Below are 21,093 nucleotides of genomic sequence, written 5' to 3' on the forward strand. Positions count from 1 at the left end.
GGGAAAAACAGATAGATTTGCGAGAACAGATTCCCATTCGAATAACGATGCTTACTTTGTCGTCGTTATTTCCATTTAATTGCGATTTAATGCGATTTATGGGCCGAGAGATTATAAATATTTTCGATGATATTCATTTTGCCCTTTGACTGTTCTGAATATAAGTAGCGATCGAACGCAATAATTTCAATTCCAACTTTTATTACGCAAATCGCCTATAATATACGTCTTGCTTATTTTAAATAATAATATAGATGGTACGTTGTACATTTTCATGCAACTTTTACGATCAAATTAAATGCATTCGCCATTATGTCACCTTTATCTGTCGTTTTATGCAATTTCCTTTGGTAATTATACGCTTTAGTGGCGTTTTTGCACAGGACAAGGAAAGATTTTAATATCTGCTGCAGTTTCAAATTTCAGTTTAATTTACTTAATGTTCAAGATCCTATTAGTTTTCTACTTTATTCGATGAAAACTAGAAACAAAATTGAAATTAGTTACGTAGCACAGTCACGTTTGTTGCTATCTTATCGGTAGTTTTACGTTAGTTCAAAGATCATGTAATACTTCAGGGGGCCATTCGAATCTTTCTTGACGAACGTTTCAAGCAAACACGATGTTGGCGTTATGTATTAGTATATTGAAATAGCTTAAATTCTTTTAGTCAACATTGACGTAACATCATTTTTCACCATCACTGAAAATGGCACGTAGATCCTATCGTGGCGATAACTCGAAGAGTCAAGTTTCAAATATTTTTCTACAAAACTTCTAGAATTTTTATTTCTTTCGTACAAACTAGTAATAAATTTTGATTAATCATAAACGATTGTTTTTTACATAATCTGAAAGATAATTCGAATTTTAGCGCGCGGATAATCCGAAATTTGTCATTAATTTCGAAATTAAAAGTAATTTTTTTAAATTCATTGTTGATTTATCTTACAAAGATAAATGATAATAAAATCTTTGATGAAAATAACTCTACGAAGAGAATCTTGATCTCCCAGATAAATTTTCAAAGTATATTATTCATTCGTTTGATAAATCTACTTGGAAATAAAATCTGATTAATCAAGACATAGTAACGTTTCTAGTACAGATAACGCATCAAAGAAAATCGTGATTTCTTCGATAATTTTTCGCAACTGATTCCTTTCATAAACAAAAATTATACAAATTCCTGCTTAGCCATAAATAATCAGCTGTCGTTTCATTGCATAAATAATTACCAGTAAATATACACTTGGTAATTTCTAAAATCTGTATTAACTTTTCGTAACACAATAAGCTTCGTCTTACGCATTGTTTTTTCTGCTTCTTTGCAACGAAGAAAATCCCGGGAGAATCAACGAAGAGTACATAAAAGTCAGTATAGAAAATCTTCCTGGATCACTCGAACAGTGACTCATTTTCATTTTAAATAATGCTTCAAAACAAAAAGATTCGCGTAGCAGCTGCTGCTTTAAATCAAGTGTTTTACGACCAGTAAATCGTATTCTACGCTGAAATGCATTTCTTCCAGAATGGAAGACTACCTTCTCCGGTTATTTCTTAAGTACGCAGTTTTGAAGAACGATGGGTACGTTGCACAAAGCGTAATGATATGAAAAGCGAGATATCGTGACGTGATCGTCGAAAATTTCCTGCGTCATCGACGACAACGAGAGAGAACGAATCTCGAGTTATTTGCCTTGTTCTAAACGGGCTCAATGACGAACTGGTTAATTGTCAGCTATGGGATCGAGGTTATTCTACAGGGCGATCAAAGAAAAGAGACTCGAGGAATGAAAAATTAACTCAAAGAGCATAGATCGAAATTTATACATACGATCTTCCTTTCCTGACTTTGGAAACATTAAACAGATATTCCATGTGTTACAACCTAATCCGTATTACTGTAGATCAACGAATGAAGTTTTGCATTACAGTGACGTAATTGACAAGCCTTCTATTGTTGAAAAATTGTATTCGGGCAAGATTAATTATTAATAGTTACGCTAAGCCATCTTTATCTCGTATAGCTCTGTTTTTGCAAATTGTTTTCACATAATAATCTATCATATCGCGTTGGAATGGTATAAATATGCAGCCACTGATAACCTCTGCTTGGTATCTGAATAAAAGGAAGTGACTCGCGTTAAAATAAAATGAACTGATCTGGAACACTTGACGCTAACTTTTTGTCTACTTCCCCGGAGGGTATCGCGCAGATTTTTCATTCCACTTTTGAATCAGCTTCTACATGAATGTGTTATGTGTTATGTGTTATTCGCATGAGTTGTATTATTTCGTTTTCTCTTATTAAAAATAGGAGATATGTTAGGAATTAAAGTTGAAGATACAAAATATAGTTCGTTTTATCAATGCCAGAGATTATGTTATTTTTGAAATGTAAGAATAATACGAGATAATTACCGGACGATTTTTTACCATTTGTAAAATTCTAGTCAGAGGTTGAAAAGTTTTTACTACATCAAATTTTTCATTATAATTTGAGTTACGAAAAGTTTGATTATTAATGGTTTATACTGTTCATCGTGCCTTATACGACGTGGCGAATCAATCACTGACGAGTCGTGTTGGGTATGGTCGAGATTTTTCATAAAAAATTAGCGAGACACGAGCTACAATGATTAATGGAAAGGATCCTATTCTTCATGGTGACAACCCTCGTACACACGCTTCATGCGTACTCATCAAAAATTGAATAAGCTCGAATGTGACGTTCCATCGTATCTATGGCAATTTGCAAATCTATATTACATTCATTACTATTTTTGCTGCCCAAACAAATGTTCTTGGACGACCACGAATAATTCTTGCTTTCATGATTTAAATAAAGATTCGAACAAAGATGAGAAATTTAAGACAAAATGCTGCTGTAAGGTAACAAATACTAAATGTAAAAGTTAAGAATAGTTGAATAAATTTATTAGAAAATTATTTGTCTAATTGAAAGACAGCAGATTATTATTTTAGTAATATAATAGATAATAATATTATTTTAATAATTTTAGTAATTATTATTTTTTAAAGAATATTTTTGATTTTATAGAATATATTAAATAAATAAATTTTACATAGGTCTGTATTCCTTTTATGTAACCGGAACAAATATAAATCACTTCTTTTCAATTCTTTAATACAAGATTTACAAGATTTACAAAATTTAGGAATGAAGAAACAACATTTAATATTTCATAATTTTCCAAGACGTCCTCGAACTTGAGTACACGTTCTCGCTTTTTTGGTTGGCATAAATAAATTAATTCTTGATAATTCTACCTTCAATGTCGTGCAATGTCTTATCAGGCGGAAATGATATGCAGAAATTAGACTGTGTCACTCGATAATCACGTTCTCGCTAATCAATTAAGAAACACAATACAAATTACTACAAACATAAGAAAGTCAATGTTTCTAAGTCACGTAATCCTAACTACATCAATAAGAAAATGAATCACGTGCACTATATTAATGAAATCATAGTGACTAAAAAGATACATATTTTTCTTTAAATCTGATAATTCGATTCCCCAATGAAGTTAAATAAAAATTTACTTCGAAGCACTAGTGCGATAATGTTCATCAAACTCGGATACCATCTTCCTCGATATTTCTTGTTCCATCGCGAAAGACGGAAGGTCCACGGAAAATGATCGAATCACCTGGCGACATTACGCTTTCAACGGGTTAGGTATGCGAAGCCGAATGAAAAGTGCAATCTATTTTGAAATGCAAAGGTTTTTTTAAAACGTGACAAGTAAATGAAGTAGTTTGCGCTCGAAATATGTTACGAGCATTCGGTCACGAGTGAATACGCGACCATACGTAGAAGATTAGAATCATGTAAATTGTAAAGAATCAAAGTGACGAATAGCATCGCGAATGAGAACGATTTTCTTTGTATCGGAATGCAGGGGCGCGTGTCTTAAGTCAGACGTCATTGAAAATTATTCTTGTAACTTTCGGCGATTGTTATCGATAATTTCAACGTGTTATCATTTATCATTGTATGTATTTGTTATACGATTAAGTCTGATTTTTGGAGTTGAGATTTCAATGTTTGTTTTTGTTATTTGTTTTTTTTATGTTGATGAGAAATAAATTGTTTTCGTTTGTTTCACTTTGATACTGCAACTTGGATGATTTTTCTATCGTGTATTTGTTTCGTTAAGGAATTTGGTAATGTAAAGAAAGATATAAAAAAAAAGTTACAATTATATCTATATGGAAAATCAGATTCCTACAAAATTTAAATTTCTATCGAACGGATTTGGAGATTAAAGGTTACAGGGTTATATTCATGTAAACATAATCGAAGACCTTCGAAGGTTTCCCAGGTGTATCGAACAATTAAACCGAGTAAGCTGAGTAAACAAGTAAACCATTAGGTGCAGTTACCTTATCCGAATAAAAACAATGGATTTATGATACCATTGTCTATTGAAAAACGTTAAATCCTAAATTATCTCATTTTAGGAATCCTAAAATTCCAGGGTATATTGTAGCAAGGGATGACGAATGCCGATAATACGTTAATATTCTGATTAATATTCTGAGGCTCTAAAAGTAGCCTTTTACTTTCAAAAACATGTTATAAATTTGTTCTCATGTATCCTATTTCGTAGGATGAAACCTTATGTCTATATTATATTTAAACTTTACTTTACGGTCGAAAAATATTTATTATAGGTTATTATAATTAAGAAATTTTTCTTAAGAAACTGGAAACTTCGCTGTTGAACATAATTCTTGTACAGCAACAAATTTTGCTTCAGTTAATGTTAATATATAATTATATTTGTTATCGGTGATATTGCAAAAACATTGCGTTCTTATTTCTCTTGTAATACAAAAATCATTGAAATAGTTAATAATCGCTAGGTAAATAACACACGATAAACTTGGGCATATTTGAAGGCATATTGAGAAAAATTCATAATTAGTGAAAAACAATGATTAATTCTATGTTGCGTCACTCATGACTAACGATAATTACTGCAGATAAAATTCTCATTAAATAAATTTTGATGAAGCTAAAATGACACTATTTCGATCCGATATTCAAGTAAATTAACAAGAGAAAAGGATCAAATAATTAAGAACTTATTTAAGATAATTTAATTAAGAAATTAATTCAGTAAGTTTACTCTTTGCAATTAAGAACGTATCAACTTTAAATAGTTTTAAAATTCCATCGACAATTTGAATTTTTTCACTTTGGGATGATAAAATTGCGACGGATAAAATACTCACGGTTTGTTAAAATTGAAATATGCTGGATAGAATATATGTATATAGAAATGTTTTTTTAGAATTTCGTTGAAATAACTACCGAAATATGCACCGCGGTGCGACGAAGCCAATGAATTATAAATTTTTATGACGGAAATATTAATTGTATTAACACTTGGAGATAATATCAATAAAATAAAAAATATCAATTCATAATTTTCGTTCGCGCTTCTATATGTACATAAATATATACACATTACATGTACTCAATTCGACAATAACAAACATAGAAAAATGCGGTGATCGTATCTTTTTTGTATAATATTATTCGGTTGCAGTTTTCAACGATATCGTTGGCAAAATACGCTGCACTTATCTTGCAATGTACGTAGAACACTCGTAAAGAAGGATTATTTATATGTACTTATGCTGTGATATGATAAACAGGGATTTTAACGTAAAATCTTTAATTTGTTGAAAACTGGAAATTATTCAAGATATAATAAAAATCATAAAAAGCTTTTGTTTTAAACAAATAAACATAGTTGAACTCTTATCGAGTTCTAAACTCTGCGTATCAACAATCAATGATAAGCATCAAAATATTGACAAACTGAATATAACAATAATTTATAAAGTGTTTGAGACGTACCGTACAATTTCACTCCTTATGAGCGCCAAAGGTTACTTAATTAATTTAAGTTTTAGGTACAGTTAAGTTAGAATTACAGTTGGGTACACTTAGGTATTACTTACCTGGTAAGGCGGTTCCTCCAGGGTAAGGCTCTTCTACTGCATTACGGTTGAACTGACCTCTGCAAATACTCCTCATGTAGGTATCTCGGACAATTAAGCATTAAGTACGTCACTCTCTTACGGTAGAATTTCCTTTATTGTTTTCCAAAGATACCTGGAAAATTGCTTTATGGGGCTATAAATCTTCGTGAAAATGCTATAAGTGCGGAATAATTTGAATGGTTCGCGTAACGGGACTTCCGCCTAAGAAAATGTCTAGTTGTCCGGATGGTGGACAGATGGCTCTGAACGAGGCTAATTCATACATAGCTACGGCTACGTATATACACGTGATAGTTCAACGATACGACGGTACGGTAGACTTCGAGTCACGGTCGTCCGAAGTGCACGTGAGCTTCAAATGAACGGGAACTCGTTTCATTCAGAAACTACGAAGCCGCGGTTCTACTAGCCGCGTCTTGAATCTGCACGTATATTACCCAGCCAGTGTCATAGGACTTGTGTTTCGTATTTAACGGACTAAAATGACGTTGCGTGCGATTAAATGGGAAGACGGCAAGTTGGAGATACTGGATCAGATATTGTTACCGGCAATCTCCCGATACATCCCTGTCAAAGGCGTGGAGGATGGCTGGAAAGTCATCAATAACATGCAGGTACGTTTATCATGAAAACAGTGTGAAACTTTCGAACGTTTCTTCTTTTTTAAGAGTTGAGAGTTAGATTTTATAAAAAGTGAAAATAACTATCTTTCATGGTTGAGTTTGCTCGTGTCAAACGTAAGTTGTGTACGGGTATAATAGTGAGAGATATCGCATACAGTTGTACTTATTGACAAGCAATAAGAACTCAGAGCAGTTAAATTGTAGTAAACTGTGACAATTTGAGGTGATTCGCGCGAACAGAATTTTAATTGGAAGAATTAGTTGACTTAAATCGTTTGTCGTATATGGAACAATTTGCCATTGTTTCAGTTAACAGAATTGAAGATGTTTTTGCATTTAATTGTAGTCCACTTTCTGTAATATTCATAGGTTCGAGGCGCACCAGCTATAGCTATCGTGGGCTGTTTAAGTTTAGCAGCAGAGATTAGGAACGAAGAATATATGGACAAGAAGAGTCTACGACGGGATATAGAGGGCAAATTGAATTACTTGGTCTCTGCTCGACCAACTGCTGTTAATATGAAAATAGCAGCAGATGAATTAATTCAGTTGGCTAATAAGCTTAGTAAAGATGAGACTGTTAATATAATTGAAATGAAAGAAAGGTATAAGAATTGGTCTAAATCAAACAGATTAATTTGATTGCAATGTTGTTACTATTAATGATAATGGTTGTAGATTTATCGCAGCCATAGAAGCCATGTTGGAAAAGGATATCGCAGATAACAAGGCCATTGGGGACTATGGAGCTCAGGAAATTCTGAAGAACGTGTCTGGGGACAACTTCGTTAGGATCTTGACGCACTGTAACACTGGCAGTCTTGCAACAGCAGGTTATGGCACAGCTTTAGGTGTTATTAGATCCCTTCATAAGAGACATAGTCTTGGTAACGTTGGCATGTCTCTAGTCTCCATTATCAGTATTCGATAAAGTTATATAGTTTGTATTATTGCTACAGAACACGCATATTGCTCCGAAACAAGGCCATATAACCAAGGAGCGCGACTGACTGCGTATGAATTAGTATATGAAGATGTTCCTGCAACTTTAATTTGCGATGATATGGTGGCAGCACTGATGAAATCAAGAAATATCTCTGCAGTTGTTGTTGGTGCAGACAGGGTTGCTGCAAATGGTGATACAGCTAACAAAATTGGAACTTACCAGGTAATACGTGCTTCAATTATGTCCATTGGAATCTTTAAAATTGTTATAATATACTTATTTACTTTTGTTTTTTTACAGATTGCCATAGTTGCTAAGTACCACAATGTTCCCTTCTATGTAGCAGCTCCACGGACTTCCATAGACTTTAGTATTCCTAGTGGTGATCATATAGTTATTGAAGAAAGGCCAGAAAGAGAAATGACGCACATAAACGGTCAACGAATCGCGGCACCCGGAATACAATGTTGGAATCCAGCCTTTGACGTAACCCCAGCTAGTCTGATTAAAGGTATCATTACGGAAGTTGGGGTATACAGACCCGAAGATCTGATACAATTGAAAAACTATGAAAGCTCATAAAGTATCGATTGCTTATGAGCAAAGAATCTTCTGGATGCATTTATAAGAACGAATTAATCGGTGATTTCGATGTTACGACAAATTGTTGCCAGGCATTGTTTATTTAAAAACTTCAAGTTATAATAAAATTGTTGGCAGATTACGCTTATTTTAACACGTTAAGCCTGATGGACACAGTAAAATGTATCATGGTTATACATATTCGTATTAAATGCCTTATTACTTCGCTGTGATTTATATATATATATATATTTATAGTAATGATATCTCAAACAAATAGTTGTACTGATATTGAAAAAAGAATCAAATATTGATCAAATGGATCATTGGCATAAAATATAAGATAATCGAAAACATTTTTTTAATCATGTGTTCTTACAATTTTGCTCCACCCAAGTACCACCAGATGGCGTGAATACCTAAACTTCGACAATACAATGCGTAGGATCGGCAACTTTCAATTTTCCAACGCGTAAACAATTTAATTTTATTATAAAACGAATTTTACATAAGTGTAGATAAAGAAATAGTTTTACGGAATACGATAAATAAATATATAGTACAAATTTATCTTTAAGTAAAACAAACCTTCAGAAATTCTCGTCTCGAATCGCGTCGAATTCAAAATTACATTTTTTTGTTCCATTTTATTAATTCTCCTTACAAATCATCCACGCAATATAATAATTTCTCACAAATGTACAAGAAACAACAAAAATAAATGAGTGAAATAACCAACAATAAGAATATACGTTATAGAAACGAGAGAAGCCCATAGTGTAAGAATCGATCTCTTCCATAATCGATAGGTCTCGCGAGTTGTGCGGCTTCTTGGCGCGATTTCTTGCAGACCCACTTCAACGTGACTAGTCGAGAATCGGAACAGTGGATTCGCGCGAACAGTGATTTCTATTAAACGTGATTTGCGGCGAATATTTATCGTTCGAAGTGAACGACGAATTCGACACTGGGTACACAGCTACGACGTGTGTAGTTCCTTTGGGAAAACTTGAGAATCTATTTTGGCCGTTGAAAGGCGCGCGGGAACGCGTTCGCCGCGGGTTTCTCGAGTCGCGGTGCTTTAGTACGGTCAGCCTCTCCGCTTCGTGCAGAACTTCGTCGATCCCGGAATAGTTTCATCGGTTGCTCGTTGAAGTTCTTCGCGCGGCTGTTGCACGGGCCAGTTTTCACTTGTTGCGAGCGTGTTCGTTCACGAATTCCATCATCGTTCTAATAATTCCAACCGTCGCGTAATTTGATTTTTCTTGGCGGCTCCTGCTTGTGTATCGATCGAGAATAAAGAGGAACTATCCATAGTACAATAAAAAGTATCGAATTTCTTTTGAATATCTTCAGTTCATTCGTTGACACGATCGTTCAACCTGGAAGCCGATACGGAGAACGCGGGGATGGATGTGACGGACGTCCTCGGTCCTGACGCCTCGTCGGCGAACGATAAGGATGTTGTAAACAACGACAATAATAATGGCAACAACGAGGACGATGAAGCGCCCACTGTGGAGGAGACGTACGAGGTCACCACTACCAAACGGAAGACCGTTCGGACGAGCTACAAGATCCAAGAAGTAAGTGACAACATGTATAAGTGACACGTGCGATTACAGTAACTGAGATTCGTTGCTGGCGCCCCTACGTGGGCGTTTATTACAAACGGTTGCGACGTGCTTCCTCCACCGCCTTAAATTTTCGATTCTACCGTTGGATGCGAGAAAAGCGATGTCAATAGATAGCTTTATTCAAAAATATTTCCACATGAGATACTTTTACAACATTAGAAAGACATGTATACTGTATATTTCTTATATGTAATGACGCGTTTCTTTAAAATATCTATGATATTTAGAGTTTTAATATTTCTACTTCATGGGTTTATTATAATAAGAATCACATAATTAAGTAACCAGCGTTAGATAAATATAGTAAATAACTTTGTTTATTTAACATTTATGTAATGTTTAAAAAATGATACATGTTATATTTGGTTCATTAATATACTCCGTCAATATCAATTTGTAAATGCCATAACCTCATCAACTTGCAGATACAGCGATAGAATTTGGAAGAATTATAAAATGAAGTGAAGAATCTGTTTATTTGATATATCTAACAGGTCGATTATAGTTCGCTGTATAATTAATTCAAAATGGACGTCAATATATCGATAAACGATTAATCGATAGGATAATCACAGGGACACATCGAATGAAGTGCGTGCAGATTTAAGGCGGTTTTTTTTCTCTAGAGTTCCATTCGTACATGCCAAGAATAAACGCAGAGACCTGTGTTCGACTACGCTTGCTCGAGAATCTCGGTTCATTCTGATATTCGTCAAGGATAAATGGACTTATTTCGAACCGCGGATTTTCGTAGGATTTACCAACTTTATTTGGCGCGTAACTTTATTTGGTTTCGTTGATGCCCGCGGCACCACCAACAATGTAGTAGGCCGCACACGACGCTACACTGATTTGTATTTCCCGCGAATACTTTTTCTGAAAACTTCACGTGATTTTTATGTTATAACTAGACTGTGAATTTTTATGCTTTTATGACGAATATGTAGGTGTAAAATGTAATATGCAGAAATATATAAAACATATAAAACATCCAAAGAATATTGCCTTAGTTAGTTAAGATATCCTATCTATTATCTTTTTCATTGTTCAGGATGTATTGAAATATTTGAAGTTCATTGTGTTATTTACTTATTAAATAGTTATATCACATAGGTTGTAAACTGTTACGAGATAATGATTAGATAATAAAATATCTTAGTTTAAAAACTGATTGAAGAAAAATAAAGATAGCACAAAGAAAATGATAAAACTTCTGTTTTCCTCAATTTCGAAATGTTAGGACATTTTAATTAACGATAATTATGATATATTTAGTAGTTAAACAATTCTTTATCATTTTTTAATTATATTTATAAACATATGAATTTGCATAAATATCGGCAGTCTAATAATAATATTTGTTTTTATGTTATAATAATATTGGTATACTAGTCTTTGATAGGATACAAATTTTTGACGTTTCTTCTTGAAAATCTTATGTGTGATACAATTAATGACACTTAAATTGATGTTGATTATTTGTGGATTTTATTTGGAAATTAGGATTGATCGAGTCATGTGCAATTAACGAAATGCTTTATGGCTTACGTAATAAATAAAGATAGAAGATATTGTCGAACGTAGGCGGATCAAAGATGCCATAAATTGAATAGTTATGAAATGTATAGGTCAGGTCTCAGTTTAATGGTTTTCTAATTTTAAAAGGTAATTTTCGATGCTGTTTGTCAATTTATTTACTGAAGCCCGCTATCTTCTGGGTTTATTTTGTATCTTTTATAAACAAATAATAGGAACAATAAAATGAAGTTATCGTCCTAAATTAATAATTCTTGGAAATAGTACATTGCTATATTATCAGTAAGAGTGATCGATAAAGTCGGAATAAACTTAATCGTATATTTTGTTCAACATTTGCGCAAAACAAACTAAAATTTTTTAATATCATAGATATATCTTTCCGATTTTTCTTCAATATTCCAATCACGCAAATATTTGAATTTCGACACACGAATTCGATACTTGCAAATATTTCGTAGCTTCGAAGTATTGGAATTTTTCACAATATTTAGTATGATAACATATAGTTTTCGAGTAGAGATATTTTTTAAAGTACACAAGCCTTAAATTGTTGTATAATTAAATGCGAAATTATATTATTTAATTATTCTGAGTATTTAGTTACCATCAAATATTATCTGTGTGTAAAATTATAGACCCTAAAAATACCATTTGCAGAAATTTGTATAAAAATAATTATTTCTGACAATTCTATTGTTTTTATTGCGTGTTAATGTTGGTAGTTAAAAGATTTCGATATTTGATAATTTAGTGCGACAGTTAGGCTGTTAAGAATTCTATAAATTTCGGTCGTTGTTTGATAATATTTGAAACGAATCGAGATTTCATTGCACGTGATGATACGATCAAAACCTAACTTAGTTTACTCGAGCCTAATGCATAAAGTCAGCGAAGAAAATCTAAACATAAGTTCTAAACCAATCGTAAATACACACGCGGCCCGTCTCTAATTCCTGGTTAAAATCATATCTGAACACATTAGCGCGATAATATCGCACATTAGTGCAGTTAGTACAATAGCAATTTGAATTTGGATAAATTTCTTAGCAGGAAATTATAATAAAATTTCAAGATTTTATAATTAAATTTTAATTATTTTATTTTCTATTAATTAAAGATTTAAAGTGTTTTAGCAATTAAGCTTCTTTAAAAACATTTATTTTTGATAACATAAGAATTGAAAGAATTTCTAGGAAATATTCAGGTATCTTTCCAAAATATTTTCTCCAGGTCAAATTTGCTTTTAACAAAGTAAGGAAATTGCTCAATTTCATTCGTATATTATTTTATTTCGAGTACTTTATCCAAAATTTCTACCGATATTTAAATCTTCACCCAAAAACCAATTGTAACACACAGTCATAAACCTACATTCTTCGTTTCCTCATATTCTAAACAGGCCGTAGAACATTAACAATAGAAAAAGAAACTGTGGTCTCCCTTTACGTTTACAGACTGTTGGCAAAATTTACAGCAAACTCAACAAGAAACATTTTTTCCAACAACAAACGTTCTCTCGAAAAATCCAAGCAAAATCTTTCAAAAATAGAAACGGACGATCCAAGATCCAGAGACAAAGAGTTTCAAACGATTCATCAAAGTTGGTTGCTTCGTTCTTTTACAGCTCTAACGAGAAAGGGAAAGGGAACAGAATCAGTTCCGCGAAGTTGTCCGGTATTCATTGAGACTGTCGAGCTTTTAAAAGACAAAAGGGTAATTCGGGCACTAAATTAAATGGACGCGACGAAGCGACACGCCGCGACGTGGAATAAGAAAGATTAGTCGGGCGGCGTTTAATGCAAAATGAGCGGACAACGGGCGCGATTTACTCAGATTCTACGTCATTGTCGGTACGACGCGACGGTTTTAGATCTGGCAACGAACTCGTTTCGAACGGGGAAACGAAGATGGGGGGGGGGACGCGATGTAAATCCCGACCGATGAACGTCCGGCGAACATCCCTCACGATTGGGACTTCCGATTAACGATAATCACCTTCTGCTTCACGTCGATTCTCCCAGGTGTTGCCTCGTTTCGTGGAGAATTTGCTATAGCGAAATGGATTGCCTGTTGACTTCATATGTGTTTGCTATTTTTTGATTTGTGTATTATGGTTTTGTCTAGTGGAATTTGTATGCTATAAGTTTGATAGAATGCAGGAAAAATGTTTCATGAGGTTAAAATAAATAAGAAGAGATATTAAAAATCTATTGTGTGTGTGATCTATTTTTGTTGATCACCTGTAAAGAAGTTCTACGTTTTGTATTTTGATATTAGTAGTGCAGCTCACAGTGAAATATTTTAGTGTATTTATGTTATTTGAAAAGTAATATAATTTTGCCCTCTTGAAGTATAAAGGACTGGAAATTTTGTGTACAAATGGGAACAAAAATCAGAAATTAGAACATGTTCTTTTGTTTTATTTCGTTGAAGTATATGTTGTAATTGTTACAGTCAATAGGATGTATATCTGTATTTTTAAAATTCTAATTTATAGAAGATAATTAATTCGACAGTTATACGAAAAATTACACGTTTCCATTACATTTGACAAAATTTCTAATTTCATACACTACGGCCTTTACATAAATTTTCCTTTTTAAAAAGTAACTAAATCCCGTCCTTTTTTTAAAGATTCTCTTCCCGAATAAAAATATATACAAATTGCTCTCTACTGTGAAAGCAAATATTCACGATACAAAAATTCTCTCTGCACACTGAATCTTTCCACGCTTTCAAATTATTTTCTACATAAAGTTAGGATGCATTCAAACAAAAAAAAAAAAAAAAAAAAGAAAAATTCATCGTGAAAACAATCATTTCATGGAAATACTGGAGAAAATAAAGGGATAATGTTTCGACAACAGAAAACGTCTGTACGGTGGAAAGGTTGCCAGAGCGATTCAAACGAAAGTAACGTTCAATTTCCCATTGCTTGATGCTGGTTTTACGAACCTTTGCTCGCGTCGATAAATATTTATTTAATTAAAGTCAGTCGTCGCGGGTACGTGCGGCATCGCGCGGAAGATTTCAATAATAACTCGCGTCGGAATCGGTTGGGCTTGGCAAGAGGATAATTTCAGCCGGCTGTCTCTCTCCGCCGGACGTTCCATATAGACGTGTCGAAGATAGACATAGTTTTGGCCGTCTTGAAGCATTAATCCCTGAAACACACGTGCGCCACGGGTGTACGCGCAGGCCTGCAGCTTCGAAGCCGCAGATAATTCAACTAAATCATTCTCATCGTTATTATCATTGTCGTGTCGCGAGGGTAGACGTTGAATTATCACCCGCATAAATTTCGACGTTGCAAGGGGGATCCATCCGCTTTCTGTGAACGTTGAAATCAGAGAACTAACGAAACAGAACACTGAAATCAGAGAACGAATTAACATTAGCTGTGCTCCAATACTGATCGCGACAGGGGTAACCCGTTTCCGGTTTGCGTAGCGGATGACGTATGGCGTGTTGGCGGTAGCTTTGTTTTCATATGATAGTGTTGTTTCTGAAAAATTTGAGGCGGTTTAGCGTTCGGTTTAAATTTGGACCAAGGAGATATTTGCAGTTGTTTGCGTAATAGTAGATGGACGCATGGGTTCGATAATGCTTGGAAATCTAACAGTAAATGAGGATTGTTTTCCTTTTGCGAATGTTCTATTAGATTTTTTAGAATATCAAGGGAATAGTACAATTGCTCTAAATTTCAGACGCCTGTAAGTTAGCATTGTAAAGTGATTTTATAATTTTAAATGATAATGCTCCTTTTCCTATTTTGTGGAAGATGGACATATTTTTGTTATAGGATTTTACAATTCTTTTTATAACAGATCGTAGTTATAATATAGATTTTTAATTCTATAACGTAAAGGAAATGGTATAGTTTCGTCGAGTGATTAAAATTGAAATCGCTAGAGGTGTTTTATGCTGTCTTCAGAACGAATGTCGTTCTCAGTTTTTTCACAATTTCACATACTTTCAGATCTTTCAATAGTTGAAATAAATTATTCCAAGAACACTATCATAACGAACAGAAACTATATTTTTCAGCGAGTCTTACACGTCCCTTGTACCACACAGAGAAACAAAATGTCTCAAACATCGGGTCATTAATTCTTACAAACGAATGATTCAAACGTTGATTGAAGCGTGGAAACAATTACAGAAGACAAACGTGAGACGTAGCTGAAGGGGTGTTTGCAATTTGCGACTTGAATCGTCGTCTGGGAGCGAATGAGAACTGATAATCGTTCTTTTGTTGTACAGATGACACTGCTTAAGTCGAATAAACAGGAGCATCGTCGAAATCGGCGATTGCTCTCACGAAGGAGCAACCAGAAACGAAGAGGAAGATCGTTTTCTTTCCTCGTTCGTATCGGTCGTATCGGTAATCGACTTAAAAGTGACAGGTCGATCTGCGGATTGAATAAGTCGATAAATCGTCGTTAATGCGCTTCTTGCGACCGGGAACGAATTCGAAAGATCGAACGTTCGCACTGACTTGCTTTTAAAATAGAACCAAGGTCTGGGCGAGGCTTCGATCAGCTTTCGTTTCGTGGATCCTCAACATCTGTTAAAAAATATATTTCATCCAACAGAATTGCGTTTTAAGTTTAATTTTTATTTTTTATACGAATTTTATGCTATCTCGCGGTAGACCAAAAGATTTGCAATCGAAAAAAAATGATGTTGCTTCGATTTGTCGCCGTTCTGTCGGCTCGGCAAACGAAAGCTTTCGATGAATTTTCAGAGATTATTTAATAACTCACGAACTGTTTTCCGTTTCATTGATAGGAAAGTGGAGGTGGAATTAAAAAATGAGTGTTGGTTATAAAGCGAGCCGTAAATATTTGGAGGTTGATTAAACTTTGGATTAGTCGATGCGATGAAACAGGTTTCAGTTGAGCGTAGTTTTTAATATATTCGGATCCAATAAAATTTTAGCTATATTCATATTTTTATAGAAAAGATATTGAATCTATCGCAATGTATTCCAATAGAGTTATTCGTATATATTTTGAATTCCGGAGCAAATGTTCCATAGTTAATGTTTACAGCTAATTGGAGATTGCTTTTCCCTAAAAATTACAAGATTGATGAACCTGCGATTCTACACGAATAATTCTTTCTCTTATTTTCAGGAATGCGAAAGACAATTATAAGAAACCAAATAATTTTTGGAACTATTCTCCCGTAACAAGTATCCTAATTACTTAATTAAGGCAGTCTACGTTAGTGTATTTAACCCAACAGATTCGAATCATAAAATAAACGTTAGTTTTAATGTCTCCGTATTTTCTATTTCAAGCATCCATAGTTTTAGAGAGATCCAGTCTGGAAAGTGATTTCCTTGATAGCGGCAAATCCGGCGAGGAGCAGATTGCCCGAGGAAATTTATTCAAGCACGTGCTACCCGGGACAAAATACCCGGCAATTTAGTTGATGCGCGTTATATCCACGTTTAGATGTAAATACGATGTCAGGTTTGTTATTAATTCGGTCTAAAGGTAAAACACGTTGCATTTACGAGGTGATGCTAAGGTATGTGGTCTTCGCGGACCATATTCATTTTTCCTAACCTTTTGTCCTATATTTTATTCGTCTTTCGAATCAACGTTTCGCATATTTCGTGCACAATAGCAACAACACATTTACAATATACTTGTTCGCGCGTATCCGAAATTTTCGCGAATTTTCACGATGGAAAGTGAGATGAACGGGCGAACGAGAACACGGAAATTTAGATTACTGGCAACGCTAGAAGCGTTGAAGCGTAATCACACGAAACTGCGCTGTATATTCGCGACCGTATGCTTTACAACGCGCAAATATCCGGATTTTGTAGCTGGCAAACAGGAATACTTCATTCGTTGTCGTTAGATGTCCGTAACGTAATTGTAGTTTTACACAGCGGCAAAGTAGACCTTTTTGTTTTTCGTCTGCATGAGACTAAAAGGGAGTAGTTTCGAAAGCAATTTGTCTTCTGATGGTTTAATCTTATATTTTTAGAATAAGGGAAAGATTTTAGATTGACTAATTTTACGGATTTCGAGGAAGGAGAATTTTTAAGAATTACTTTGAACAATTTCCTAAGTTTGTTAGAAAATAAGAATAGTAGTAACACTAGTATTTAATATTTTCATTTATATCAATATTTCAATCGTAAGAGGAGGAACACAGTTGTTTTGAATTATTTTCGGATCAATTTTGCAGGTTTTTAAGCAAAGGAATTTTCGAAACATTCTTAAACATTTATTTTAAGTTTCTTTCTATGTATTTCATATTTCATATCGATTGTAGTATAAATATTTTAATTGACAATATTATAAGTGTAGTACCACAAAGTTTGAATGATGTTAATAGACAGTTTCTTGCGGAGAAACCCTGGTGGTTTTTCTTTTTTGACGAATAACGATGTTCATTGTTTCTAATACTATGAAGCTTTCATGAATACATTTATAATAATATTTAACACTGTGTTTGTTACATCCGGTGGCTCTTTACATAAACCGGAATCCATCCCTCGATCAAGATGACTACTAGCTGCGAAAATATAATTAGTCGGACCGCAATAATCCTAAGGAACTGTGATAAAACTAAACATTTTTATTTTACCGTTAAGGCTCTTAATTGTTGTTACGACCGTTCGCGGAGAGATGCGATCGCGAGGAAACGCGTCAGCGAGAGGCGTAAATTCTCGCTACGATTCGTATAATCGACGCTGCGAATTAGTGGTTCCCCTGTTTCGGTTAAGATAACAGAGACAGTTCAATGTATTAACAGGTTAATATAGCTTGTATATTTAATAATAATAAATATATAATAGAGTAAGTACAGTTAATATGTTACAGAAATTCGACTCGACTTTATGATATCTCCCGATATATTTGTTAGACTTAGCGACTTTATTCGTCAGATTTCTCGATGTATGCAATTAGAATCTTCAAATGAGTCTGATTACCCTTTGATCATTTCTTTGTCTTCTCGGGGAGACGACCCCCATTACGCTTGGGTCACATCACCGTTCGCGTTTATGATTACGTATGCTACGTTCTTTATGTGGATGAAATAATGGACCAAAATCTACGTTTCTGGGACTCGCTGCTTGGTGACAACTATGCGCTCGTCGATACATTGTATATTTTCTGTCGGGCAGATAAGACGATCAGTCTGCGACATTGTAGGACCGCGAGCGACGGTTAGAAATACGACCTATAGTAAGCCTCGTGGCGTAACAATTGTTATAAAAGACCTTCAAGTCGAGGCATTCCTTATGGTTATTTTTCAATTAGGTAAAAAATGGAAAAGTCAGATTTTTCTCATGTTCAATGGGTCATTTCCACCCGCGAGCGACCGGTGTTGAGGCGACCAATTCCCAGTAAAGTTTTCCTTTGCTATAGCATCGTCACCAAACTCCACTGGTTTGTTATTCTTAAATCAGTCAACATCTCTTGACTGATTTTTATCCGTTGATCAGTCAATGTCTTGACTGGTTTTCGTTCATTGATCAGTCATGTTGTAACTTGCTATTTATACGCCTTTGAGAATACGTCTGTACGTACAACGCGTAACTATTTCTGTCTACAAAGTTGTTGGAATAAAGTATATATTATAACCTGTTACTTCAGTGTTATAATCAATCAACCACCTCTATTATCCTAAACGAAATAGGGGACCGACCAATTCGTAGCGTTGATTATCGTAGCGAGAATTTACGACTCTCGTTGACGCGATCTTGTTGAACGATCGAATAGGGCTATCGTTTAAACAAAAAGTTGAACGTACGAATGAGAACCAAGATGTTTGGAAGATCATACTGGAAATGTTGATGATGTTTTGATATCCCAGATTCACTCTTTATAATAGACGCTGATGAAACAAAAATAGTTTTCAGTACTCTAAACGATAAACAAGTATTACAAACATTCTGGGATCTATTTCCTGATGTATTTTAATTGTTATTTGAGACTAAAAATAAATATATCAACTTTCTTTAGTACTGATTAAAATATACAATTCTTCTAGTAATGAATAATTAAAACTGAAATCCGAAGTAAAAGAAAAGAATTCCTTGATATCTTTGATTTCTTTCTTAGGTTTCTTAATGTTGTGATTAATGAGTTATATCGCTCTTTAGGAAATGAAAAATACACGATAACTAGTCGATTAATATTTTATAATCATTATTTCAGAATCCAGCGCAATGAAATAATTTTAAAAAATACAGAACACAAAATACTTTTAATTGTTCGATATATTGATTAACTGTATGAAATAGGATTGTAGAATTAAATTCAACTATCAGGAAAAATTCTGATGGAATCATGTAATTTTGAATATAAACGAAAGGGAGAGAGAAATCGGTCATCGTCGCGCCAGAGAATAGTTCAACGGTTGCCAGACAAGTAACTGAAAATTACTATGATTAATTGAACGTCAGAATCACGACGAGTAATTTGCACGATGAATTTCGCAAACTGCGAAAGAGCCATCCAGTTTACGCGTGGACGTTTCCGTCCTATTTCTTATCGTTTGCTGCTCATTCTTCGCTTAATTACATCGAAACTTTCGTTGCACATTCCTTTCATCGTTTAACGCGATTTCAAACTTTCTCCTTTTTCCTTTCCCTCTTCACATTTTCCTTTTATTTTTCAGATTTGTTTTCTCCGCGACTCGTAATTAAATAAAACGAATCGAATTAATACGGTAGGTACAGGCGAAGGAGAAATAAAATGATAAAAGGAGAAGATAAGAAAATCAGGGAAAAGAATAAAATTTGCTCGATGAAAATTGTTGGATAATTTAGTCTCTTTGGTTGGCTATAGGATTTATGGAAATGAATCTAATCTACGCGTGACTAATTATTCAACGGTCTTAACTTGTGGCTTGGGTGACAGTGAGCTGCGAGATTTATGGTAGGTAGTTACTCTGAAACGTTTAGTTGGTTGTCATAACGATGTAACTTTACAGTGATTCGATATGTAATACTAATGACAAGATGCGTTTCTCTGTTAGTCTTGTTGCTAGTATTTAATTTGAAAGTGAATCTTTGTCAGATGATGTTTTTTCCTTCATTGAAAATAAATGAATATTCATATCAAAGTGGGATTAATTTATTATACACAAGTTAATTTGGAAGTTGATTTTATTGCAGGAAGAGTGGTAAATGTGGATTAAAATAGATTAATAACGAATTAAATAATACATTACAGTAGATTGGGTAATAAAGGCAAATTGAGATTAAAGCGAATTAAGGGCTAATTAATTAAATTGCAAACCACATACTCGTGCATATGTTTAACAAAATTATCTTCATAAATGTGACAATATGTTCCTACAATTATATACATACGATTTCATTTCATGAAGAATATTATAAATTATCACAAAAAGGATGGAGATAATAATAACTATTTAATTGTTAGTGAAAATAAATTAGTTTATCGATTGAAACAAAAGCTAAATAATTAGCAGTTGTAATTAATGGACGGTTGACTGTTATACGATAAAAACTGAATTAAGTGAGCGAGAAACAGGAAGTTCTGTGCTTGCATCTCTGCAAGCTGCTGACGGTGCTAGTGTAAGTAAGATGTCGGAAACCTCTTAAAAAAAGACGAGACTTACACCCGGAAGCCTTAAATAGTATTAACTGCAAGAACCTGAAAGCCTTGAAAGTTCAAGTTACAAATCGTCAGATGAGATTTCTTCTTATGGAAAAGGAAGT

The 21,093-nt window shown here is 34.0% G+C and overlaps 2 protein-coding genes across 10 annotated transcripts in view; both read left to right on the top strand.

Moving 5' to 3' along the window:
• The first annotated feature begins 6,329 nt into the window (after nt 1-6,329).
• LOC132906583 (methylthioribose-1-phosphate isomerase) lies at nt 6,330-8,561 on the top strand. 2 transcript variants are annotated; one of them, XM_060958910.1, is made up of 5 exons: nt 6,330-6,659; nt 7,038-7,273; nt 7,347-7,501; nt 7,628-7,836; nt 7,915-8,561. In XM_060958910.1, the coding sequence occupies exons 1-5, from the start codon at nt 6,528-6,530 to the stop codon at nt 8,194-8,196; spliced, it is 1,014 nt and encodes a 337-aa protein (XP_060814893.1). In that variant the 5' UTR covers nt 6,330-6,527; the 3' UTR covers nt 8,197-8,561. The 2 variants fall into 2 exon arrangements, with proteins under 2 accessions (XP_060814893.1, XP_060814892.1); XM_060958909.1 differs by having other exon boundaries at nt 6,332-6,659; nt 7,347-7,555.
• Nucleotides 8,562-9,131: 570 nt separating this feature from the next.
• Nucleotides 9,132-21,093, top strand: part of LOC132906581 (tropomodulin) — a 121,539-nt gene continuing 109,577 nt past the window's right edge. For 3 of the 8 annotated variants that reach the window (XR_009658004.1, XR_009658005.1, XM_060958898.1), the window contains exon 1: nt 9,141-9,782. Coding sequence is in view for 5 of the 8 variants with exons in the window: in XM_060958898.1 (XP_060814881.1) it covers nt 9,606-9,782 (177 nt within the window). In the remaining 3 variants the exon portion in view is untranslated. Of the gene's footprint in view, nt 9,783-21,093 lie in introns of all 8 variants that reach the window. The other 5 variants (XR_009658003.1, XM_060958897.1, XM_060958901.1 and 2 more) reach the window with 3 other exon arrangements.

Source organism: Bombus pascuorum, chromosome 4, assembly GCF_905332965.1.
Source record: "Bombus pascuorum chromosome 4, iyBomPasc1.1, whole genome shotgun sequence".
In the NCBI taxonomy this organism is placed as follows: Eukaryota; Metazoa; Arthropoda; class Insecta; order Hymenoptera; family Apidae; genus Bombus; species Bombus pascuorum.